The 26,845-nt window shown below is 36.7% G+C and overlaps 3 protein-coding genes across 3 annotated transcripts; 2 read left to right on the forward strand and 1 right to left on the reverse strand.

The window, feature by feature from the left end:
• The first annotated feature begins 2,120 nt into the window (after window positions 1-2,120).
• LOC137577294 (uncharacterized) lies at window positions 2,121-3,568 on the forward strand. Its single transcript, XM_068290724.1, has 4 exons — window positions 2,121-2,219; window positions 2,289-2,889; window positions 2,959-3,108; window positions 3,165-3,568. The coding sequence occupies exons 1-4, from the start codon at window positions 2,216-2,218 to the stop codon at window positions 3,499-3,501; spliced, it is 1,092 nt and encodes a 363-aa protein (XP_068146825.1). The 5' UTR covers window positions 2,121-2,215; the 3' UTR covers window positions 3,502-3,568.
• A 1,139-nt stretch (window positions 3,569-4,707) lies between these two features.
• Window positions 4,708-6,302, reverse strand: Vha36-2 (Vacuolar H[+] ATPase 36kD subunit 2). The gene is made up of 3 exons (XM_068290111.1): window positions 6,216-6,302; window positions 5,949-5,982; window positions 4,708-5,884 (listed from the first exon to the last, which is right to left on the reverse strand). The coding sequence occupies exons 1-3, from the start codon at window positions 6,216-6,218 to the stop codon at window positions 4,791-4,793; spliced, it is 1,131 nt and encodes a 376-aa protein (XP_068146212.1). The 5' UTR covers window positions 6,219-6,302; the 3' UTR covers window positions 4,708-4,790.
• Window positions 6,303-7,187: 885 nt separating this feature from the next.
• Window positions 7,188-26,401, forward strand: Cam (Calmodulin). Its single transcript, XM_068291347.1, has 5 exons — window positions 7,188-7,308; window positions 8,015-8,228; window positions 14,939-15,113; window positions 20,954-21,196; window positions 25,736-26,401. Exons 2-5 carry the CDS (start codon window positions 8,226-8,228, stop codon window positions 25,762-25,764), a joined length of 450 nt encoding a protein of 149 aa, XP_068147448.1. The 5' UTR covers window positions 7,188-7,308; window positions 8,015-8,225; the 3' UTR covers window positions 25,765-26,401.
• Window positions 26,402-26,845: the final 444 nt, after the last annotated feature.

Consider the following 26,845-nt stretch of genomic DNA (forward strand, 5'->3'; position numbering starts at 1 on the left):
AAAGTAAGGACAATAAAAATATATAACAATAAGCAGCAGAAAGGCTGCCAAGGCGACGGAACGCAGCGCAAAGCAACGCAAACGCAGCGCGGCACGGCAAAGGCAACGGCGGCAGCGAAATACGTATGTCCTCGTCGCTCTGGGACATAATGAGCCGAGGATGAAGCCAAAAAAACGAAACGAAACGAAAGAAAACGAATCGCAACTAAAATCTGCTAGCCGCCAGCTGAGCTGAAAATGTGGGCCAAACACACAGAAAGAGAGGGAGAAAGAAAGAGAGCGAGAGAACTACGAAGAGACAGCGAGAGCATGAAAGAGTACGTTTTGGCGTATTCCTTTTGGTCTGCACATTCTTTGCAGTACCGTTAAAGTGCTTTTTGCTGCGGTGCCATATTACAGGGCCATTTGTTACGTATACGCAGCGGCGGAGGCCAAAAAATTGCTGCATACTCAGGGGCGTTCGCTCGCTCTCTCTTATCTCTCTGTCTCTCATCTCTTTTCTTAGCTGCTTATGCGTCATTTTTTTTCTTTCTTACCATCTTTATCACGCATCAACATTGCCCTTACCAGCGACAACGACAACAACAACAACAGCAACAAATATTATTTCATGCCCATTTTTATTTTCATTTTTTCCCATTTTGACTTTGCTTCTTCAGTGTGTGTGTGTGTATTTCTTTTTTTTCCTTTCTTTCTTACTTTCGTTTCTGCCTTTTGGATTATTTTTTTCTGTGTTTTTGGTTTGTCAGCATTGCAGCATTTTTGCTGCGACGTTTTCAGCAAATGGTCGCCCATTATTTTCGCTGTTGCTGCTCATGGTCCCTGGCAACTTTTGACAATTTTCTTTTGGCCTTCTGCCGTTTTGCTGCTGCTTCTTACTTGTTGCGTTGACGCAGCTGTCATATATATTACGAACTTAAGAATGGAATATGAAAACTGAACTTGGCGAGCCATTAAACTGACCTCGAACCATTGCGATCTATATACAATATTTAGTCAGTTAGAAGCGACGATATATTATCAAGAATAAAGCCCCTTTTTGGCCAACTTTCGTTAGTCATTGGGAAATACCGTTAGTCTTAATTTAAGCCATCAAAGCAAAGAACTAACCTTTCAAAGTTTAAAAATAGAGAGTAAAAACCCCTAGAAGCATCAAAAGAAACTTGCTTAAACAGAGACGAGGAGCAAGCCGAGGAGGAGAATGGCAGTGGCAAGTGGCTGGGGGTAGTCGGTGATGCGGGGGCTGGGGGCAAGCTTGGGCGTTTTGTACAAAATGCCATTGGCAATGTTTAGGCGTAAAGCGGGGGTAGTCTCGGTGCCAGATGAACGAAAACTTGTGCAAGTACGCAAGTTGAGCACTATGGGCGGGTGTGGGAGGCGTGGCTGTGTTTGGTGCGGCTATGTCGCATTATGTCAACTGGCGTGGCATGAATGAAAGCTGCGACATCGGGCAAAAACTATAAAAAAAAAAAAACATTCAGGGTTGTTCTAGCTTTATTTATGTCATCCTTTCTCTACACTATCCTATTAAAAATCCATATCTATTCTCATTTTGGAAACTGCTTAAAGACACTAAATGTGCTTTAGAGAGAGACTTATAAAAGTAAAGTTTGTTTCTTTACAAAAACTACCTTGTTAATTAACTATTTGTCCATTATCATGGATGCTCAAGCTACTTTTGGGTGATAACAATCCTTTTCGTAAATTTTTGAGTTACTCAGATTCGCCTTACTATGTTAATATAGTATCAACAGGGGTGGTTGCTTTCCAAGTTCTTTTTTTTTCATAACTAACTTTTGGATAAATCTCATACAACTCCTTGTTAAGGGTATAGAAACAAAAACCCGACTACATGAGCGCTGACAATGCCAAACAATGTGCAAGGATATGGAGAAGGAGGCAAAGACTATATACTGAATGGTGGAACCATAATAGCGTGAAACTAACTTGGCTTTACGCAAAGATGAACAAAACAATCAGCATAGAAAAGGATTCCTTCATATGGTATATATATGTATATAATATGTAGGTAGTTTATATACCAACTGAAGCGGCTGCAGGCCTAGCAACATAAATTAGAAACCAAGCAACCATTTTGTTTACTATTTTTCCGGCCGATTCCCAACTGTAAAACAATTTAACTCACAATTCAAATGGAATTACACCTACACGTACTTGGAAATTACATATTAAGACAACACAATAAAACACACAAATGGGTAAATTTAGTTAAATAAAAGAGCAGTGTCTGTAAAAATTAAACGATTGACTAAATTCTATTCATGTAGATTCATCCGCTTCTAATGTACGCCTCGTTCAATTGGAGAGTGTGCTCAATCTGCTCGAGGAATCGGCTGAACGTGTGAAAATGTCGCTTATTATGCCCAGAATACTAGAGAATCCAAAGACACTTCGACGGATCTTGAAGGGGACTGAATACGAAAAGATTATACCAGAAATAGATATATTTATGTGGAAACTAAATTCCGCCAAGGGCGAACACATAATCACCTTTGATCACAACACAATGAAGGTTATCGATTTCTTTCATTCCAACTATAACGTATACAAATTGTTTCCCGAGTTGATTAGAAACCTAACTCCAGGCGAACAAAAGATACTGATCTCATTTCAAATATTGCTGGATATAGCTCAACAGCATTTGCATCGCACCTCGAAGAGTGAATTGAGCAAAGAGCGCAAATTGCATGCCATGTATCAGAAGAATGAGGATATTAAATCCAAGATTTCAGTCTTAAAGGCCAAGCTGACAACACAACGTGTCAAAATGAGATGGAAGACATGTGCGAAGAGTGTCTATCTGCAGAAAATAGAAGATGATTTGGCCAACAAGAAATGGCAGAATAATGTACGCATTCAGAATGAAATGTAAGTGATCTATGGAGTCCTTGTTAATATCCCAAACTATACTCAAAGCAAATCGTATCGTTTTTGTAGTGAAAAATGCAGCCGTACAATGCATAGAAATCACAAAATCAGTCTGGATAAGCAAAAAGAGCTGCAAGAAGAACTGGAAAAGGCAAGGGCTGCCTATCAGAAATTAACCAATATTAATCTAGAAGAAGAACGCGATGCCAGAGCAGAAAAGTAAGCTATAGCAACTTTCCTCAAGCGTTATCAGTGACATTGTTGAATCTTTTCAGAAACAAGCTACTCATACAGCTTCAGGGTCTGCTCAAGAAATACGATTCCAGTATGGGTGAGCGAATGCGTGAAAATCTTCAATTGCAGGATGAGTTTCTAGAGGCCAAAAAGAATTTAGACGATTTCATGGTTCTTTATCGTCAAGAGGAGAATATCTATAAGAATATTGTATTGAAACGAGAGGAAGAGGAACGTCGACTGCAGCAGCATCGTTTGGTTATCTTTATGATGAATCGTGCTGCAAAGACCATACAAAAGTATTGGCGAAAATGGCGTAAAGAGCAACGTAAAAAGAACAAACGCCAAAAGAAGGGTAAAAAGAAGGGCGGAAATTGAATTGTTCTCACACTCATTTCTCAGAATACATGCAATTTAAATAAATGTCCAACACTTTCAAACGAAATTCACTATAATCCCAGTTCAGTTACAAACAAAATGGACATAAAGAATTTACTACATGTTCAGCTTTAATGCCATAATCGCAAATAAACACACATAGACACATCTCACCATAACTCTACTTCATAGCATACTTTGTGGCGTCACATGCTGAGAGCTAACAAATTATGAATCCAATAAGACAAACTGCAAATATTTATTCGCAATTAATTTTTGTTTACATTGTATTTATCACACATTCACTTAGTGTTTCCCTTTCCTACTATCCCTATCTCTCTCTCAAGCTCTCGTCCCCCTCTCTCTCTCTGAGTTCACAACAAGGCATTCGCATCATGCCTTAAAAATAGCAATTTCCGTATCCGCATTTTATGTTTATGATCTTTGCCACCTCCTGATGATTCTACTTTGTAGCTCAATTTCAGTCGGTGGGTTGTCCATTAAATTGTCATTTTCTAGGTAATATGCTCCCAGTGCCGATGATCAGTTTATTGCTCTATAATTAGGTTAGCACTATGTATTTTTTTAGTGGCCTTACTAAACTTCAAAATGATATGATAAAATTAATAAAAACCCAAGTAGTAAAATGCACAACAGGAAGACTTATGTAAGTATTTACATAGAACATATTAAGTAAGTTCAACTGACTATGTGAGACGAAAAAAAATCGAATTTCTTTTATCCCATCGAATTTCGATAAATTTTCAAACGCAGTGCGACATTTGCTAAGGCTTGTAGGGCTTCGACTGCGCCAATCTAAGAGAGAAATGGCTGGCACAATGTTTATCCAACACACACACACACACACTGGGATAGGGATAGTGATGGGTGGTGAGGTGAGGTGAAGGGTCAGGCAGACGACCCCAAACCGAATATCATGTCTTGCGGGTAGCACGAAAAATGGCGCATTGCTGTTGTCGTCGCGGTTGCCGTAGCCGTAGCCGTCGCCATCGACAATGCCAGTTGCTGCATTGTTACTTCATTTTCTTATTCGTTCCATGTCCCCATGTCTAATTTCCAGAGGTTAACATACTTAACTTGTTGGCATGCGTTGCAATATATGCGAAATGCGATATGCGCCAAGGCTGCAGATGAAACAAAACAAACAAACTAAGCCCGAAATGGATAAAGAAAAAGTGGCAAAAGTCCATACAAAGTGTACAAATATTTAAACACACAATCACCAATGAATTTTACAATTTATGCTTGGAATTAAGGTGCTTTAGTTCTTAATCGCTGTCGTCACTGTCCGATGAATCCGATTTGAGAGGTCTATGTGGAGATTTTCTAGGACCCTGAGTTAGTTTGGTCTCCAAGAGCATACGTTTATGGCTATACAATGACCCACGACTCGAGAGGGGATCACGTGCCCTGGCAGTTTGTTGTATAAATTGCAGGATGCTATGAGTGGTAATAAAGGAGCTGGCAACTGGATACGTAGCTTCATCGGCTTCGTCAAGCTGCTTGACACTACGGATTTGTCTCTCTAATCGAGCCCTAACTAAACGCTCCCAAACAATTTGCTCGTTAAACTCATCCGAATCGAAGTTCACATCGGCAACGGGATGCACAAAGGTGCCACGCTTGCGATAGTCCGTCAACTCATCGGTGGTCATGTTCTTCGTTTTGATCAATTCACTGAAGGCAATTTTAGCCTCCAGCTGCTTGGCTTGGGATCGCTTCAAACGATAAAAGTCCTCGCGTTCATACTCCTCCAGTTCGCCCGTAATATATGTGTACGTGTTAATTAGCCGTGGTATAAGAATGTGATCGAGAGCATTTACCCGCATATTTGTTTGATGCGAGGCCTCCTTTAGCATGCGGACCATGTACTCCATTGAGGCGTATTCGATCAGTACGACAAGGGCATCATGAAAGTTACTTCGCATAGTTTTCACCTGAACGCCGCCACAATTAAGACCTGCCATGGGAAATGCCTCGTCCCCATCTTGATTTGTATCTAGGACAAAATTGTTAAGGGTTACGCCCACTATCTTTTGTTGATTCCGGCGTATTATTGTCTTGGCCGTCCTGCTGCTGTCGGCCACAATCAGAGGCTTAAAATCTGTTCCCAGCAGATTTGCTTTAGCCACTGAAAATATCGCTTTACGCATTTTCTCGTCCACATCCTCTTCGTGTTCCATCATCCGTTTTCGGATTTCACGTAACTGCATATCAATGGCATCTCGTTTTCGTTTCAGCAGGCCCATGCCACGTTTGGCCGATAATACACGCTGCTTCATTATGACTGAATTGGCCCGTGAAGGGAATACCGCAAGTCTGTCATTCTGGGCCATTTTCCACTTATTCCAAGCATAAATCCCTGAAAAAATCTGTTTGACCACAATTTCTGAAGTTTAAAAAATTCGACTAAAAGAAAAGCTTACTCAGGTGAGGCAATAACGGCAGAAAAATGGTGTCCTTTGGGGAAAAAATTTTAAATTAATATCAATTAATAAGTTATCTTTTTTACGGGAGCTATATGATATAGTCACCTGATCTTAATGAAATTTAGCACAGTCATTTATAATTTAACTTAGACTGGTAAATATGTTATACTGATACGATGTCAAATACTTACATATGTATGTATGTACATAGGAAGCTTTAATGGAATTCACCCCATCAGTCCCTATTTTACATCAAATGCTTACCATTAACTTAAGTTTCGGAATTGTCTTAGTTTTATTTTGTCGCAAATATTTACATATAGTGTACAACAGAATAGACTTGCGCCGGCGCGACCAGTACAAACAGTGTTGCCATTTTGGCTTATTTTAAGTTAGATCTGGATTATTTCAAAATGAAATAGCTTGGAAAGTGGTTAAAATGCTTATAGCTTGAAATCTAGCTTATAGTGACTCTAAATTTTTGGCAACACTGAGTACAAAATTACTTTTTTTTAACGAATGTGCTGGCAAAAGGAAGAGCAAAATAGGCAGACAAATCAGGGAGAGCGAAAGAGAGCTTTAACAGACTCGAATTTGAGCAATAACATTCTCTGTTATTCTCAATTGCTTTAACAGACCTTTAACAGATGGCGAACGCCAAAGAGCGAGAAAGAAATGGCAAGCAGTGATGCTAATCCAACAAAACAAAACAAAGCTTTTTTTGTGTTTTATTAAATTTTAAATACTGTTTATAGAATTCTCATAATCTCATCAAACTCTAAATCAGGGATTCCTTATTGTACGACAAATTTGTACGAAATATTCTGAGGTAGTTGAAAGGCAGTTTCTATGCCTTCATAATTCCCATCTTTACATGAACGTACATACATAGATAAAAATTAGACTCGAAAAAAAATTTCCTTTTGCAGAACATTCATGCTCAGGGTAAATCTATAAGCTCAGATTTCACAAGGTTAACCTGGCTAAAAACTCTGTTTCTGCCGATGGACAGTTCTAAAATTTAACCTTGCCCCTTATTATAAAGATCTACTTTGTTGTGTCAAGATTTTCCATTTGAGTAAGACTAAGTGTTCAAACTGGCGCATAATAAGTTATTTATTTAAGACATTAAAAAACTTCATATCTTTTATTATAATTTTGTCAAAAAATAAATGTGCGGAAAAAAGCCAAATAAATTTCAGATTCCCGCTTTGCACATTTAGTCATCAAAAAGGCTACATTGGCATCATCGATGGCAAGAGCGGGTGGAATGAAAATAAATACAAAAGAAAACGGCGAAAGAGTACAGTTACAAGTTGAAAGTTGACCGTTGCGGACGGAAGTTCTTATTAGGATCGTGAGTTCATACCAAGAAATAAATAAAAAGAACACCAAAAATAATTGTAACAAATTGCAAAAAAATTCAACGAAGTCTAAGGGAAACGAAAAAAAAACAGTGAAAAAAATCCCTAAAGAAAAAAGCGAATTCAATAAAAATAAAAATCGAGCGACATTTTTATACACATTTTGCATTTTAGCCTCTAGCCCACCTACCTACTCTGGCTGTCTTTTATATATTTCTATATAATATATAAAACGAGAATATTTGCCGTGTGCGCGCGTGTGTTTGGCATATTTCGCACAATAGAAAAGAGAGAACAAAAAAATTAAAAAAAAAAAAAAAAACCCCGAATGAAAAAATATATAAAAAATAAGAAAAGAAACGCAAGACGATGAAATATTTTGTATTAAAATTCGGCCAACTCAGAGCAAATGAGAAATTGCCACGCTGAAAGAAGCAAAAAAAAAAAAAAAAAAAAAAAAAATAGCGTCAAATCTCGCAGCGTTTGCTTTGCGTTTGATTTTTGTTTTTTGTTGTTACTTTTTGTTGTATTTTTAACCTTCTATTCTTTTCCGAACGCCGGGAACGCCGCATTTTTTTCGTCTTGATTTTTTTTTGTTCTCTTTACACTTTTTATGCCAGTTTCTGTCTGGTTTTAAATAAATAGTTATCACTCTCTCTTTAGCTCAACCATTCTTGTTCTTCTTCTTCATCTTTGCAGTGTGTTATATAGTTTTTGCTGAACGTTAGCAAAAAAAAAAAAAAAAAAGAATATAAAAAAGAAAGAAAAATCGAGTTCTAAACGCGAGTTTTCCCCCCAAATAATTCCAATTACACATACCAACAAACAACATCAAATCTCGCCCCAGTAGCGCGGATTAACAAATTTAGTTACTCTTTCCAACAACAACAACCACAAAAACCTAACAAAAATGGTAAGTTTATGCATTTGTATATCTGTATGTATGTATATGTGTGTGTGTGCTTTTCTATTTATTTATTATTTGTTTTCTGTCGAAAAATTCCATTGAAATATCAACAATTTTGGCAAAAAAAAAAAAAAGCGCCACCGTTGCCACAAAAATGTCCGAGTGAGATCCCCTTTGCTGTTTTTGTGTAGATCGTGTGTGTGTGTGTTTTTTTCAATTATATTTTGTTTATATGGTTTTAGCGGCTTTTCATCATCTGTCCGCCTCACACACACACAAACACACACAACCCCCGATTTGAAAAAAGCAGCTGTCCTCGAACATTTTTTTTCTTTCACCCCAAATTGTTTAAAAAAAAATAAAAACTGGTTTTTCACCCCTCAAGAAATTTCGTTGATATTAAGTAAACTGTCGTCTTTATTAGGCAAGAAACCACTAGAAAACTCGATTACAACTTTCGCAGGAGTTTCCCAGATTAGTAATAAATTTTTTCATTAACATTATTAGAGAGCGTTAAAAAACATCTAAAAACTTCATCATTTGATCTCCATTGAAAGTTTCTCATAAAATAATCAATCTAGTAATTGATTTTGTGAGAACTTACTCGTAATAATTACTTATAGATAAATAAAAATTAAATAAGGAATTGTCGTAGTGCCGACTTTTGGAATACCATGCACCAAATCTAACTATTTTTTTAACTTTCTATTACCAATTTCAAATGAAGGCCAACTTCGCACTTTTGTCTCACCTAATGATAAATGTTTAAACGCCTACATATATTGACTATTTGTAATCAGTTGTTTATCAAATTTTATATACCGACAGATGGAAAAATATTAGCTTCTCAAATTTCAATGTTCTGTAAACAAACAAATTTTTGAGAATTTAAAATAAACTTTATTTGGTGGCTCTAATTGTTCTTATTCAATCAAGAATATAAAAATCCTATTTCTGCCTGTTACATACAACATACAATGGCAACTTCAATATACCATTTCTCTTGGTATATGCATGGTATAATTATTAAAACAAATTACTTATTTAAAAATGTGTGGTTTTTTCATTACTTTTCGCGTAATTAGTTTGCTCGCACAAAAAAATTCCATTAATTTTAACCTCATTTACATCAATTAAATTTATAGGATGTAGTTACCCCCCACCCTTAATAAATATTGAAATAACAAACAAACAAAAAACAACAGCAACAACTAACTTTATTCTTATCATCAAAAATTTCCTGGGTAACACCTTGAGCATTTTGCTTTGTCTTCCACCTACCTCTCAATCATTCTTCGTTTCTCTTCGTCCCCTTTTCCACCCACCTTTCATCTGGGTAGTACCTCTCTGTAGAAATTTAGTCATAAATCAACTAATATATGACAAATTTGTTGTACAAGAAAATGCGGCACACGCGGCGTTGCCATTGCCATTTTTTTTTTGTTTTTTATCAGCGATTTTTCAAAGAACACACAATCAAGAGATTTGCCGACCCAGCCTCGCCCCCACCCCAACCCCTTCTATCAGTATGTGTGAGAATATTGATGTGATTAACAACAAAACAGCAAAACGCCACTATGATGTACGGGGGAGCCGGCATATTGATTTGATTTGCTTTTGGTTTGCATCTTCTTTTCTTTTACCCATCTCCTTCATCTGTTCCAAGCATTCGTTCATAGTTTTTCTTTTTGCTTTTATTTACCGCATATTTGGTAGGTCGCCGCAAAAAAGAAATTGAGGTTAGAATCGTCGCATAGGTGAAATGGGAGGGGTGGGAGCGGGCGAGAAATAAAAATTCTTTTGGCTTTTTGAGGAATTTTCCTTCTCTCTTTCTCATTTTTGCGCACACCGCTCTCTCTGCTGTTCGTTGCTGCGCACTCTGTGTCGGCTCTCAGTTGAGAACATATACATACACACACACACACATGTAAAAAATTTATATGGTGGCCGCTGCCGTTAGCCGTACAAACTTGTATGTATGTGTACACATACATAAGCATGTATTTCTTTTGCCGTCTTTCTCTCTTGACAAAATACGAAGAAAAATTGTGGTTAAAATCGAATTCGTCTGCGCTTGTGGTAGTAATCGGTGGGGATTTGTCGTTTCTGAGAGCGTGAAGAGGGAGTGGGGAATTTTTTTTCGTTATGTCTCTTTTGGCGCATTTTCTCTCGTTCTACCCGATTCGCTCAAAACGAATTTTGCCGCAATGCGGGTAAATGTTCCGCTCTCTTGAAGAGAGACATTATTTTTGCCCCTCTTTCTGTGTGATTTTTGTCTCTCTTATTTCTGGCATTTGCTTTCTTCTTTTTCTCTTGCATTTCTTTTTTACAGTTTCTGCTTTTGCCTTACTTTTTGCTTTCGTTTTAGGTTTTGCTTTTTTTTTTTTTTTTTTCAGCGACATAACGGCATTTTATATATGTACAAACACTCACGATATAATCCTTTTAATGAGTCTTATCATTGAATTTGGCTCTTGCAAAAATTAACTGCTTCATTGGGTTACCTTAAGTGAATTAGGCTCGAAGATGACAAATGCTATTTCCTTCGATCCTTTTACCATTTTCACAAGGTTTTCAATCTTCTGACAATTACAAGAATATTAATCCAAACAAAATTTAAAAATATTCTAAATCAAATTTGTGTACTTGGAATTTTCCTAAAATTTTTAACTTGTTTGTAGTGTTAACATTGTATTTTATAAAATTATAAAGTTAAAACCTGCAACAAATTTAATTGAAGGAATTTATTTTCCTATCTTCTTCTTTTTATCTAGTTTTTCCATTTAAATTCCATTCTGGCTTTTTTGAAACAAAATTGGAGCCTATCCTTTTTTCCAGAATAATAGAGTTTACTTTATCGCATAGGGGGGGTCTTTCTGCTTGGACTCCAAAAAATGCTAGGCATCTGAAAATTCCTATTCCCATTCATTATGTGCTATATTTTCATTCATATAATAGGAATATACAAACTACTATGTATATGCCATGTTGATAGCTGGAATTACCAAGTTTTATTTTATGCAACGATCGTTCCAAAAATGAAATTTTGTCAGATCAAGAAATTTGTAAAAAGCCCTCGGCTGAGGCTAAGGCTGTAAAAAAAAAAAAAAACAAAAACAAAAAAACGTGCATAATGAATAAAAATTCCTGCCAGACGTCGCCGCTGTCAATGTTAGTGTCGACGCATTAACCACATAATCCAATTTTTCTTTTCTCTTTCTGTTTCTTCTACTTCTATGTTGCTTTTGTATTTTTTGCGTTTGCTTTCTGATAAGGACAAACAGCCATCTAACACCCATCCACTCATCTACCACCGACCCCACCTCAGCCCGCTGCTTAATTTAATTAGCAATTTTTACAGCTCACGCAAAATGCAAACAGCTTTTAATTAAAATAAATCGTTTACGTGCTCGATTTCTGTTTTGTGATTCATTCGCTTCTCCTCGTTCTATTATCGCACCTCTCTCTGTCTCTCTTTCTCTTTCGTTTTATCTGGCATTGGCTTTGAGAGTTAATCATCTGAGTTTTTCGCATTTCTCTGTTTGCTAGATCTTCAAAGTTTGTTGGCTTTTTATCATTCTATACAAATATTAACACAAAAAATAAAAACAAAAAACTGGCATCAATTTGGTTAAACCATATTGCCTTTTCAAAGGATCGACGCGACCTTATCACATGATTCCCACCTACCGTGACTATTCATATAAATAAATTTTATAAATTTTCTTTTACTGTCGCTCTCGATTGACTACATAATATAGCCTCCAGCTAAATAAAAGGTTGTGAAACTTCAGTGCCCAGTCATTTATACAATACATCATATTTAATGGAAAGTTTAAACAAAAAAAAAAGTATTTTCAATGACTCACTTGATATATATTTTTGTGTGCTGACATCATTATAATGATGATGATTATATCTATGATATTGACGATGATGGTGATGATGATGATGATGACGAACTCATGATGCTAAAGCTAGAAAACCCACATTTACAGCTCATTTAGCGCGGTTTACTGCAGTTGAACTGCAAAACATCTATGTATGATCAAAAAAAGCCATTCATAAAAACATGAACCAAGCAAAATCAGTTAGGACCGGCGAACCGGCAAAACGATCAACTTTGAAACTCTTTTTTGTTTTTGCCATAGACATTATAAGTTTGTGAAACTCCAGTTGAAACCTGTTTAAAACCGGCAAAATGATGTATGAGCCAGTTTGTTACATTTCTTTAACCTCTTTTTGTTTGGACAACCAGGAATACATAAATCTCGACAATTTAATTCATTTGCTGCTGGAACTAGTTCATCATTTATGAATATGGAAACGTGGTGTAGATTCATAATTTCTCTACTTGCATTTGGCTTGTGGAGGCGGCGGCATCTGTTTTGGGCATATAAATGAATTGGCAATGAGATTAACTCGCCTGCAAAATCCCAGCCAATATTCATTTACCTCCGTTGCTCCTCCACTACACCTTTTTAGTGGGGTAGACTTGCCATTAATGGATCTTTTGGGTGGGCGGGTTTTGTTACCATAATTTGAGCTTTAATCTTTCATTTCAGAAGGGGAGGCTGTTTTTGGCCTTAGTCATGCCTCTGACGCTTTGCCCGCCAATTGGCAATGACATAACCCTATTAAAAAACCTTATCTACGAAAAAAAACCATTCGGTTTGTCGATAAGCAGCAGCAGCAGCAGCCCAAAATTCAATTGACGCCAACGCCCAAGCCAACTGGCTAGTAGTTGGGCAGGTGCGACCAAACAGAGCTCTTAAAATTAACCCGATTCAACCCGTTCAAACTATGATTAGATAAAATGTTGATTTGGCTTTAGTCAAAGTACTCTTTTATGTATTTTATACCCCATACATACATACATATCGTTATAGCTATATAATATGATTTCAAGTACAATTGTAGAAATTCTCGTATGGAAAATTTACGATTGGTAAAGACATTTGAAACGGAAGTTGGCCCATAAATGCGCTCAAACATCGGGTTCGCTTATTTCTCTGGGCCTTGAAGTGGTAACCGTTCGCATTTATATGTATGTATGTATGTACCTAGCCCAGTCTAAATTGTTGCTGGTTATGGCACAAATAGTTTCTATATATTGATTAGATATGGCCAAGTGGGGATTTTTAACTAGGCAAAGTAGAACGAATTTATTTCTGTAATCGTAAACTTTAGTTTTAACTTGGAAACTGAAAATCACGCGGCCCAACAATAAGATGAAATTTTCGTATTATCAACTTACAGTATATATTATATAGTAGAAAACAAAATCTCTGACGCAGCAAAAAGTTGTATTTAATATTTTCATTTGTTTTTACTAACATGTTTTGTGTGTTTTTGTTGTATTTAATGAATAATGTTCATATTTGATATGCAAGTCAAAGCATTTTATATATAGAAAAATTTATAAACAGCGCGTTGCGGCTTTTTTTTATTTTTATGTATAATTTGACCTTATCGCCCAAGTGAGGTAGCGCATTCAAACATTTATATACAAAATTTTATTTACATTAATTAGTATGTCGACTTTTCATATACCCAGTAATGTTTCTAGCACTTTAGATTAGACAAAGGTTATCTTGGAGTAAAAAAACCCAAACTAACTGAAGACCTTTAATGTTTGCTCAACTTTATTATAGCTTTAAAGTATTCCAATAAAAATGGTTACTATTGGCTAAATATAGATTGGCACAAAAGTAGGTCAATTTAAGACCATGTCTAGTAAGGAGGAGTTTAGATCTTCAAGATCAGGGTCTACATTGATTCACTACATATGTCGTAGGGTATAGCCAAATTTGCATTAAGGTTGTGAGTGTTATAAACTTACGTATACTTGATGCATTGGTGGACATGCTTTGTAAACAAATTAGGCTCACGTCTTGGCAATTCTCTGTTACCAACTATGCGTCTCTCTCTTTCTCTCGCTGAATTTGCGTTCGCCAAAAAGAAAAATAGCTTGCCTTTTGTAGGTTCTCGGGAAGTAAACCTTCCTCCTCTTGTTCCTCTTCAATTAACCAACTGAGGGAATGAATGACAGCAACTCACACGCCTTGTCATTCATCCGGCATATTTGGTTTTGGGTGTCTTTGTTATTGTTATTGGCTATTTACTCATACGCTGACGTCAATATATTTTTGTTTTACCTGTGTGTGTGTGTGTTTGCCTTTTTTTCGACTCGGCGGAAACTTAACACTTTTCAAGATACCATAACAAGATACATTCATTTTATCTGTAGGTATATCTGTGTGCCTTCTTTTGTTGCCTTGCAAAATTATTCTAATTCTATGACATTGACTTGATGATGGGGTGATGTGATGTACACAAGTCTTTGCTTCTATTCTCTCTGTTTGACGTTTTCTTTCTGTCCGTCTGTCTGTCTGTCTGTCTATTGTTCTTGTTGAATTGCAAATTGGATGACGGGAAGTTAAAATTTTACCGTTACAATTTGTCTGCCTCCCCATTTGACAGTTTTGTTTTGCAAATGAAAATCGAAAATCGAATTGCATCCAAGTAGCCATTTCAAAAACACTTTATAAACTCTTGACAGCAATTAATAAATGAAAACATCAGCATAAAACAAATCACTTAAGAAATATGGTATATACCGCAAGAAAAAGATATGGAGATACATATAAAATATAATTTATTAACTTGTCATCATCTCACCGATCTCCTCTCTCTCTCTCGTTGTTTATTTACAGGCCGATCAGCTGACAGAGGAACAAATCGCCGAATTCAAAGAGGCATTCTCGCTATTCGACAAAGACGGCGATGGCACCATCACAACAAAGGAATTGGGAACAGTCATGCGCTCCCTGGGACAAAACCCCACAGAGGCTGAGCTGCAGGATATGATAAACGAGGTCGATGCCGACGGTAAGTAAAATATTAGAAAAAAAAACTGAATTTTCGGGAGATTAGAGTAATAAATCTTTGGGTCGATCACAGATCGGAAGTGTGTAACAAGCCACGCTAAGCAAATAGATATACACACATAGTGTCTGTTTTTGAAAGGGTCGACTCTATTTTTATACCATAACATAATGTTTGCCTAATCCCTGACAAAAACAAAAGACAAGACCAATCAACAGACTTGAAACATATATACATATGTATGGTCGGAACATTTTGGCTAAAAATATGCAACAAAAACACGTCATAGCCATTAAAAATAGATTTTCGAAAAATATTTTTGCTGTCAGAGTAAGAGAATGTGAATGCAGAAGAGATGAAAAGACCACCAGAGACCTTCTTTTTGCTTGTCAAAAGGTAATGCTCTGATGTTTTTCGACTGTTCCATTTTGTTGAAGAAGGAGGAGAAGGAGGAAAGGAAAGGCAAGAAATGAAGAGTTGGAGGCGTGAATAGGGAAAGGTTTGCAGAGATACATAGATCTCCCTCTCATTTTCAAAGGGGGAATGCATTTTTGGCGGTGACAGCGCCGGCGGGTCGATGTGAAAATGAAAATGTGTCGTCCGTTTTTCTGAGGTTTTTCACCTTTTGCCAAAAACTACTACCAGAGAGAGCTTGGGGTAGCAAGTAGGAGGAGGGCGGACAGTCAGAAATGATGCTCGTGTGGCTTTTTATATGTACTTATGTATTTTTAGCAATTGTGAAATGTGTCGAGCAGAAGCAGCAGCAGCAGCAGCAGTAGCAACATATCGCATACATTTCGCGGGATCGGTCGTCTTCCTTCTTCTCTATATAAATTTCACAAAATTATAAATCATTTTGTTATATTTTCTTTTTCCTGCGCTCTGCCTGCCACAGCGGCCATTCCTAAGGAGGAGTAGGAGGAGGTGATGCACACAAGAAAAGAAAACGAACAGAATGTAGAATGTAGGCCAACTGTTACCACCTCCCTCCACTCCGCTCCCCCGTTCCCTTTCCTCTTTTTCTTGGGCGCAATTCGCTTAGCAATTCAATTAGAACTTCGCAATGAAAAGGAGCAAGGAAATGTAAAGAAGAAGAGAAGAGAGTCAGCCCCACCCAGAGAGAAAAAAGAAGAAAATACCAAAAAAAGAAATTCCAAAGCGTGTAACAAGTAAAAAAGGAAGAACTGAACAGAACAGAATCCAGAATCCTTTTGTCGCTGGCTTACTTCGTTTACAGTTCGTCCTCTTCTCTGCCCTTCCTCCGTTTCACCCACTTTGTTTCTCTTGTTTTTCATTCTTCTTTCGGCATTTGCTGTGTGTGCCGTGCTGCACGTGCGAATTGTGTGGTGCGCATGTGATGAAAAATCCAGGGCAAAATCTGCACAAAAATTCTATGCGATGGCCCTTCGCCTTCGATTGCGCCTGCGCTGTTTTGTTTTTGGTTCCTTTTTTTTTTGTGATAAAGGATGGAATAGAGATGGCAATGGACCTCCCTCCAAATATGCCGAGTGTGGTTCGGAGAGGTTGGGGTGGGGTAAAGTCTAACAACTGCTTATCACCCAGAGCTAAAAATAGTTTGGAGGCAGGCACTTGAGAGTCTGCCTTTGCCTTTGCCGTTGCCTCTTTGTACACCCTTTACTACTACTACCCCCTTTTCCCCTAGCCCAATTCAGAACAAGTTGTTCTTCGTGTTTTTTTTGTTGTTCCTTTTTCGCTTGATGGCTTTCGTTTGGATGTTGTCGGCGGTGGGGTTGATTTTGAGGTTAAGATGTGAAGAGGTTAAGTAGAGTTAAAAAGTTTTGTACAAAAGTCAACGATAATTGTTGGTCTTTAAGCAGAAATCGGAAATAAGTCCAACATTATTAAATTTACTCCTTCAGTTGAGGATTTATAATCTTATCGGACAACCATTTGATTCAACCGCAGTGATAACACATCTTGAAAACAGATTCAAATAGTATTTCTAAATTTAAAATGATTTAACCATAGGTTTGGGATTTTATCAAGCTCTTAGTGGTAAATTTTGTTTATCTTGATCTTTGAAAAACATATCAGCTAATTCTTTTGATTCGATTGTTAACAATCTTTTTATTAATCCATGTATACAACTTTACCACAAACAAACAACAAATACGTGTTTTGGCATATCATATTTTTTGAAAAATTTGCTGTTTATTCATTTCCGCGTCTGAAATTTCATATGAATATATGGAGTTGGTAATAACAAACATTCCAATTTCGAATCTAATGAAAATGATTCTTGTCGTCGTCGAAACATTATGCATTCATTACTTGAAGTTTTTGTTTGTCGTCGTCGACGTCGTCGCCTGTGGTTTGAGATGACGATGATGACCAAACTGACGCCAAGCAATCCAATTTCAATCCGAATCCAAACAACCAGACGGAGCCGGCATACAAATGACCGCATTAGATTCCCCTTTCCCTCTCGCCCCAGACGATTCAAATGTGAATGCAAATGGTGGAATGACAGAATAATTGTCCAGTCCATATACATTCATACACACCCATCCCACCCACCCGACAACTATATATAGATATATATAATAAAATAAATAGAAATGAGTCGCATTTGACCACCTCTCCCCGCCAATCTGCTCCTCTCTTCACTCGCATAACTAAATTTAGCAAGTCAGCGCCGCAGCAAAAAGAGAAAAATCTTATTAAAATTTTAAATTGTCTGCAAATACTACACAACTTGGCGAATCCATTCGTTCGAATTCAAAATGAAATGGAAACCGAAAATGTTCATACTCTCTGCTGATATATGTATGTACATACCATACAATACAATGTACATACATACATACATCATCCCGATGATGACGACTGCGGCAAAAGCCTTGTCAATTCTATCGTCTAAGGCGTGTCTAACTTGGCCAAAAAGAACACACACAAAAATGGCCACAAATTTTCAGCGTTTTTGGGGAAATCCTAAAGACAGAGGTCGGCCGGCAAAATAGTGATTTTTCTTCCGCACCACCACCTGCCACCACCCGCCCTTAGCCACAGTGGGTCGGTCGGGCGGTCAGTTGGCAGCAGCATCCGTCGTCAAAATGATTTTAAATAGAATTTAGATGGGGGCCAGCAGGCCACGGCGGAGGCATTTAAACTGAAGCCACCCGTCGATATTTTATTTTGTTGCTATTTTCGACAAAAACAAGAATTTGAAAATTATTTATTTATCTTTTCGTTTTTGGCTTATTATTATTTCAATGTTGCTGTTAAATATACTCTACATACATACATACACACATGTTTGTCTGTATGTGCATTGTTGTTGCCCATTGAATAATAATAATACTTAAAATTAGACCGATTTCATTTCCTTCCTATTTCGTTTTTCTTCTTATTTGCTATTAATTTTTCATTGGCAAATATTCAAATCATATCATGGCAAAAGAGGAAAAGAGGGGCTAAAATATTGGTTTATCGCGTTCGTCTTAATTATTTATTTAGCTGGATTTGCTCAATTTTTAATGTAGTTTCCAGTCAATTCTCATTTGTGTTGCTTTTAATCACCTTTTCGTGAATGAAAAGCATTGAGAGGAGCCCCAAGGGGCTGTGTGTGTGTTAGTGAAAAGACTAATTAATTAAGTAGATTGCTGTCATTGTTTATTTGCGATTTAAGTTTTTGAATGAATAAAGAAAAGAGGGGAAACGGATGGGCAAGAAGACCTCAATGTTTAAATCAATTTGGTAAATCAATTTATTCGCCTTTTAAACTAATTAGTAGCCAAATCCTTCAACTAAGTGCAGTGAACTTAATTTCTAACGTGAAAATGTTTTTAAATAAAGATTTTAAAAGTTTTTCCACACTTAGGCTTAGTTATCGCCATATAACTTAATGATGGAAGTAAATCATGTGCAGCTCCTAGATTAACCATCTCTGTTTTGAAGAAAACTTTTGCATTATTTCAAATCAACAGTATCTGATTGAAGTAAAAGAAACAACAATCCAATTACTCTGGAATATGTGTTTCTTTTCTTTCTTTCTATGATCCTAGATTTGCTGAGAATGACGTTTTTTTTAAGGTCGCCAAATGAAGCAACACATTCTAGATACATTTCGGGATGATTTTTGTTTTTGCTTTTGTTATCCTTTTTATTTCAGCTCAAATGAGCTTAAACCTCTCCTCTATTTCTCTCTCTCTCTCTATCTCTCCTGTGGCACTTTATTTTTGCCTTTTCGCTATCTTATCTTTAACCATTTCCAAAAAAGCAAAGCAATAAAAACACATTGCTAGCTAGCTACCACCACTCCCTCGTCTTGCCGGTCTCCTCCTGGCTCCTCCTGGCTGCTGGCTGGCTGAATGGTTGGCAAGCCCCAAAAAAATCATTACATTATCCACAAAATGACCCCACGCTCAATTTAGTTTCGAAAACAACATACACATGGGAGCAAACATTTTTATTATATATTTTATAGACAATCGCATCAAAGGCAAAAAACTTTTTCGACCCGGGCCCCAGTTGCTCGGTGGACAGAAGGTGGTAGAGGACGAGTACGAGGAGTAGGAGAACGAGAAGGTGGTGGAGATGGTGAAGTAAAGAGAGTCAATAACAATTAAGGCCTCTGGCAAAGTTTTTACTTTTGCAACAAGAAAAAGTTTCGTTTCACTCATAAAATAACACACAAACAGAAAGTCGGACAGACATACAGACAGACAGAGAGAACCATCCACCGGATCTGTGATACAGTTGCTAAACTATGCAGAACTTTAAAACTGGAATGTTTTTTCGTTTTTTTTTTTTTTGGGTTAGTGAAACTTTTTCAATTAGTATAACAAGAAATTTTGTATGACCTAACGACCCGGCCGTCCAAGCGACCACTTCATTTATAAAGCTTTTCCCCTCCTCGCTCTGTTAACAATATTTAAAAAGGTCGTTCTAACTTTTGCCTACTCTTACATTGTTTCTATGTATGTATATGCACTGGCAAATTGATGAATTATTCCTATGGAAGTTAAATTATCTAAAAGACTTAATGTGAAAATGTCTGTTTGATGACTTTTTGATATGTATTTAATAGTCATATTTAGGTTAGAGGCAATAACTATTACATTAAGCATTTAATTTAAATTGAAAAATGGATGATGAAAGATTTGTTTCACCTAAGAGGATTCGATGTGTTGGGTCAGTTCACAGATTGACTAAAACATTTCAGTCAGCTAAGCTGACACACACAAAATAAATATGTCTCATAAACGTTTGACCTTAGGGATAATATCCTTTTTTTATTTTCGTGAGCAAGGGCATAGAAAAAACGTGAAAGGAATTTGAATTTGTCTTATCTCTTTGGTTATAGGAGAGAAAAGCAAGTAAACTGATTTAGCTTAGCTTATTTTTCTTTTTCTTTTACTTGACGTCTTCGTCGTCGGTGTTTGTTTGTGTGTGTGTGTGTGTGTGTATATGTGTGTGTGTGGGGTGTGCTTGTCTGGCCTAATCCTTAAAGTTATCAACGCCATGTTACGCATACGCCACGTGTACCACCGACCCAAAAAGTTTGTCAGCGCTTAGACAAATATGAAAATATGCTTGATTATGGCTGGCAGGGATTTGCCTTTTGGCTGACTTGTGGCCCAAGCAAAGAAGCTGAAAAAACACGACAAAAAAAAATGTAAGAAAGTAAATCCCGAACTTCATAATAAAGAAAAATGTTTCTTTGTTGGGTAAATTGCTTTTGGCAGCTGAAAATGAAGATGCTGCCGCTCATGTATGGGGGTCAGTTTTATTTATCGTGGGGTTTGTGATACTTTAAGGAAAATACATTTCTCTTATTTGTTGTTTGTTTGTATATTAATTGAATTCTTCTTGTGTTTTAGGCAATGGTACAATTGACTTCCCAGAATTCCTTACAATGATGGCACGCAAAATGAAGGACACCGATAGCGAAGAAGAGATCCGAGAAGCCTTCAGAGTTTTCGATAAGGATGGCAACGGCTTCATCTCAGCGGCCGAATTGCGTCATGTGATGACAAATTTGGGCGAGAAATTAACAGACGAGGAGGTCGATGAGATGATCCGTGAGGCTGATATCGATGGTGATGGTCAGGTCAATTACGAAGGTAAGTCACCGCGTCGACCTTTCGAATTTGAGTCACACAAATTATATTGGCACATGATATACTTGTTAAAACAAAACTGATTCATTATTGTAGCCCCCTAACCTACCCAGTTCTTAGAGACTTCTAGCAGCTCAATGTTGTTTACATGTAGTAAATTCTGTTTTTCAGAGCCTTCTCCTACACACAGTATAGATTCCTATATGTATATCTATGCGAAATATCTCATCTCTTTACAATGCGCATTTTTATTAGCCTTTTTGTTGTTTGTGTGTAGCTCTGTTTGGGTTTTTCTGTGTTGTGTTTTTCGTAATTTGTTTTAATTGCTCGAAAATTGAATTTTCAATTGAGCGAAATAGAGAGAAGATGAAAATCAAACTAAACGCCAAAAGGAATCTCAACAAGTAGCCATTAAAATCGGACAAAAATACTGAGAACCTGAGAAAGAGAAAGGCGAACTACACTACCACACGCTATAGAGAGGCGATACATATCTATATCTATATATACATACATATATATGCTACATGCATACCGCCATATAGTATATCGAGGTGTACAGATGCTTCAAGTTCAAATAAAAATCGCTTTGGATCAAATAGATTAATCACAAGTAATTTATGAACAAACAGTTCGAAATAGAAGAAACAAAAAAATATAAAGAGCATAAAAATAGCAACTTTTAAACAAAATATGTTGGAATTAATACTAAGCTAATTTCATTCGATTCTAGGGAAAAGCAACAAAGTTGTCTTAATAATGCTAAATAGAAAGAGAGAAAAAAAAGCCAGGGAAAATGCCACAGGGAAATAGAAAGCCATAAAATGTCCACAAAAAAATATATATTTTTTTCTATAACATTATTGTATTTAGGGTGAATGTTTCTCTGATATGATGACAATTATTTCCTGCTCCACCGAGCTCTATTATCTTGACAGAGAGTTTTCGAAGAAAGATTTGTTCTAGATAAGAATGCTCGTTAAGCACTTAAAGTTATAAAGAAAAAGTTAAACAAAAAATACTTAACAACTGATGTTTAGTTGTTGTTATACCCTTCAAAACTAAATTGAACCAAGTAAATACTTAGATCAAGTGATGTTTATTGGAATTGGAATCGGCATTGTCTAGTATGTAGCTCAATCCAAAATTTATAGCTTCTTCAATCTTGAAGCTTTTAAATAAGGTTATGTCCCATTTACAAGAAAGCTTTTAATGCAAGCCAGTGTAAACGGAGCGTAAAGACCAAAAAATACCTTAAACAGAGCCCTTCTTAACGTCGTCACTGCTGTGCAAATGGGTCATAAATTAAAAGAAAATTTGCATAAATTTATTATTAAACATTTTCACTGTGCGCTTAACTTTTCATTTAACAACAGTTGTAATTTCCTTTTGGTCGACAGAAATTGAAATGTTTTCAAGCAAAATAAATGTCACACGTAAATTCCACACTTAAATGATTAACCTCCTGCTGCTAAGAACGTAAGAGGGTGAAAGAGAGAGAGATCGAGAGGGAGAGGAATATAACAATTAAAATAAAATATAAATATTGTGCAATATTCTTTATTTAAATCGACGGCAAAAAGGCAATTTTCCTGTTGTGAACAAAAAAAAAAACAAAATCTCGGCAAAAAAAAATTCGCATAAATGAATGCTACATCGGCGGAGACGACTCTCCGACTCACCGTGTGTGTGTGTGTGTGAGTGTGTATGTTGCCATTTGCTTATTGCCAATTAACCAAAGTCTTTATTGTTGTCTTGTTGCTGTTGCCTGCTGCTGCCTGGCCGCCTCTGTCTCTGCTCGAATCTCTGCCGCCTTTCTTTGCTCATTTGCAAGTGAAAATTATATGGCGCAAACAATGGACCGAACCGGCGGCCTCATATATGTCTTATATACTATATAACATATAGATATTGGCGGTATATTGCGGGGGGGATGAGCTGAGACTTACTTTGGCCAATTGCCAAATATAAAAATGTTGTCAGAAACACAAAAAAACAAAATAAGAAAATAAAAACCAAATGCGTACTGTTGAATGTTGGGTCAACGACTTTAAGATACCCATTAGTACCCATTACAAACTTCCGTCTAACCAGAGAACAAAATATGTTTGTATATAGTCTCATCTAAACGACTCTCTATCTTCTTCCTTCCGGAGAGTATAAAGAAAATCGACAAAGAATTGGTTTACAGACATAAAAAGTTAAAATTTTACTAACTGATCCTGATCTTTAGGAAACGATTCATTCGCTTTCGGTTATTCATCTACTGGGTATTAAAAAGAGCAAAGCAAAAGACGAAGAAGAAATCAAGTCGAAAATCAAATAAAATGTTAAACAAAATACAAAGAAAAACAAATTAAATACACTGAGAATGGAAGGAAAAGGGGGCTAGGGTGCTACACTGAAGAAGGAAGGGATAACAGCCCAATAGAGGTGAGGTGAGCGCGGTGAGTGGTGCATGAGGAGGTGGTGGCTGAAAGTGAGCTGGCAAATGAATGTAAACAAAACGACGACAGATAAACAGCAGAGCCACCACCAAACCAACGCAAACCACAAAAACAAAAACGAAAAAAAAAAGAAAAGTAGGAAGAGAATTTACGAATAATTTGCTAAATACGAATTTATATATACACCTTTATAATATCGAGAGAAATGAACGATAGAACGATCCAGCTTAATTTCATTTTAATTGCTTTGACTCCGAAATTTTGCGACAGCCGCACCCTTGCCCACAACATGGAACAACAAAAGGGGCGTGGATATTATAAGAAAGCCTTACCTATTCCATAGTACACCTATAACCTAAATTTAATCAAAGAGAGACGCGCCCTCTTTCGATGTAATACAAAACAGAAACAAGGATCCGAACCCGAACCCAAACCCAATCCTATGTAAATGTCAAGGCCTCCGCCGTAGGAGGAACTTACAAGAGAAGTCAATTTCGATTTAGATATTTCAACTTGAAATGGGTTGGGTCCTCCAAACGAAAACAAAAACAAAAACAAAAAAAGAAATGCCAAAAATTTGCATATTTGACCGAGGGCGTGCCCAATGAGAAGACCCTTTCCCCGCATTTCGAACTCCTCTTGGTGGGCTGGCTTTCTTGATTATAATAACGTTTTATTTTTAAGCCTTTTTTACGACCTTTTAGTGGTGAGGTCGGAATTGTTCCCCATTATTGACCTATATGATGGGTGGAGTGGTGCGTGTTCCTTTCTGCTTCTTGCATAATTCCCGGAAGTCTGAATGGTTCGACTTTCAAGTGGTTAGCTGTCGAATGGCATTTAAATTGTGTTCAGATAACTTGTAGTGAATGATAAGATACAGACCAAAGAAAGAAAGAATAAGAATATCAGTTTTGCATTTCACATAGTTCGATCTCTAAGTCTGCCAATTCTATATACTTTGTCTTACCAACTGAAAATATTCAAGAAATGCAGTCAGCGGTCAAGAGACATCTGATCAAAAGGTGTAGGACGACCAATATCTCAATCAGATGAGCTAAACAAACGCAAGAGGCGGCCGGCAGGCATTCATTCGTTTAAAAATAGATAAATGCACACACCTGATAAATTGGGGACACATGACCGACCGTCATCATCATCCAAGTGATGTTAATCAGTCTGTTCCTTATCCTCCTCCCGTGTTTACTGATTGCGTCGATGATGCCCAACCGTCGTCTACGACGTCGTCGTCAATCGAACAATGGCCCAGCCATTGGCTATGGCCAATAGCCATTGCATTATTTGCCGAGCTCTTCGTCCCTCGGTCTTTCTGTGTTGTCTCTATTTTTGGTTTATATGTATATATAAAAAATTGTTAAGAGAGAGCAAAAAAAAAAATAACATAATCCACTCTATTTATATATAGGAACAATCGAAATCTGTGGCGATTGTCTGTCTGGTTTTACATACCCTGTAGCTAGATAGAGTTCAAGGGTAGTTTAAAGTCAACGTAATCTTGGTCAAATTGCCACAACAAAAGATTAACTTTAATTTATTTTGTTGTAGTTTGGTTAATTATTCTGCAGGGTATTTGCAAAGTCGTTATGCTGTTTCATTTAACAATTTATTTCATTGCTGTACACCATGTAATAAATTATACTTGGCGACACTTTTAATGCATTCTATCCTCAGTTTGCCGCATCTCGTGACTTGCTCGTTTATCTTATTGATTAGCTATGCTGTTGCTTGTTTGCTTGATTGATTGATAGATTGATTAATGGCAGGCTGCCTGCTAAATTAGGTTAATCTGGCTAAATCATTCGCCTACCTGAACTGTTCAAGATACTTGACGAGAACTTGACCTTTGAATGGATGTGTGAGATAGTTGAGAAATTATAAAGAGAAATTAAGAATCTATATGAAAATTGAACATTGATTCTATGGCATCATCCCAATCCGTTGATTGGGGATTCCCCTTGACCCACCTTTAGATAGTGTCCGTATCTTTTGTGTGCCTTTAATTTGATTTTAAGTTGATATTTTGCATTTGAAACAGTTTCTAATTATTTTCTTCACTTTTCTCTCACTATCTTTGCAGAATTCGTGACTATGATGACATCGAAGTGAAGCGTTAAATTATTTCTTTTTAAGCCTTTCTATTTTTTTAAGATGTTGACGAAGACTGTAGCTGTGCGCAACAAGATCGCGCCACGCTGTTGCTATGGACCCCAGTAAAAGATCTTAAAAAATTATAAAACAACAACAACAAAAAATACCAACAACAAAGAGTTAAGCAAAAAAACAACAACAACAAAAACCATTTAAGAAACTTTGAAACATAAAAAAAAATGAAAACTTACACTTAATGAAAAACAAAAAAAAAAAAACACAAGAAAAAACACATAATAGAAGAAGAGAAGAAAGAAAAGCAAAACGGAAAATTTAAACAAAAGCAAAGAAAAGAAAAACCCAGAAAAAATTACATTATACAAAACAGACAGCAACAACAACAACAACAGCAAAAATGAAAGAATGAAAAAACATAATTTTTAATGCAACAACAACAACAAGAAACAGCATACTTAACGAAGTCACCGTTTAAACAACCAACAAACAACAAGAACAACAACAGATTTACTACTACACTTAACTACAGGCAAATCCACTACAAGATGATGGAAGATGAAGAACAACCGTAACAGTAACAGTTATCTTATAAGTAGCCGTGCGGCGGATTGCGGAGCCACGCCCTAAAATGCAAAAACCCCCCCCCACACACACACATACACACGTATAGACAGTGGAATTGGTGGCGCCATCTGGCGGTTGTTAGCATTTCTGTGGGTGCGTGGCGGCTGCGTTCCGCTTTTTCAATTGTTAGGCGAAAGAAACAAAAATTATAAATGAAATAACTCTGTAAGCTAAATTGTTTAAAGTATAAACACAAAAAAAATTGTCGATTTCGTTGCAAAAAGAAAAAATGAAAACAAAAATAAAGAAAAACAGAAAAATGATCAAATAAATAACAACAAAAAATAAACTTAAAAAAATGTTACAAAAAAGAATTTGAAATTTTTGCAAAACTGGCAAAGTTTATATAGACATCAATACACACACACACACAAACACTACACCATACACCCCACACACACACACACACACATGTCAAACCAACAACAACAACAACAACCACAACAAGAAGTAAAAT

This window comes from Drosophila tropicalis, unplaced genomic scaffold (assembly GCF_018151085.1).
Source record: "Drosophila tropicalis isolate 14030-0801.00 unplaced genomic scaffold, ASM1815108v1 contig_593, whole genome shotgun sequence".
NCBI lineage: Eukaryota > Metazoa > Arthropoda > Insecta > Diptera > Drosophilidae > Drosophila > Drosophila tropicalis.

What these genes read in the sequence shown, in the direction of transcription:
- Vha36-2 (XM_068290111.1), bottom strand. An exon ending in GCCGTTATTGCCTCACCTGA is followed by an intron (nt 5,885 to 5,948) that starts GTAAGCTTTTCT and finishes AGATTTTTTCAG; the next exon opens with GGATTTATGCTTGGAATAAG.
- LOC137577294 (XM_068290724.1), top strand. An exon ending in GTACGCATTCAGAATGAAAT is followed by an intron (nt 2,890 to 2,958) that starts GTAAGTGATCTA and finishes TCGTTTTTGTAG; the next exon opens with TGAAAAATGCAGCCGTACAA. An exon ending in CGCGATGCCAGAGCAGAAAA is followed by an intron (nt 3,109 to 3,164) that starts GTAAGCTATAGC and finishes GAATCTTTTCAG; the next exon opens with AAACAAGCTACTCATACAGC.
- Cam (XM_068291347.1), top strand. An exon ending in AAACGAGGTCGATGCCGACG is followed by an intron (nt 15,114 to 20,953) that starts GTAAGTAAAATA and finishes CTTGTGTTTTAG; the next exon opens with GCAATGGTACAATTGACTTC. An exon ending in TGGTCAGGTCAATTACGAAG is followed by an intron (nt 21,197 to 25,735) that starts GTAAGTCACCGC and finishes CTATCTTTGCAG; the next exon opens with AATTCGTGACTATGATGACA.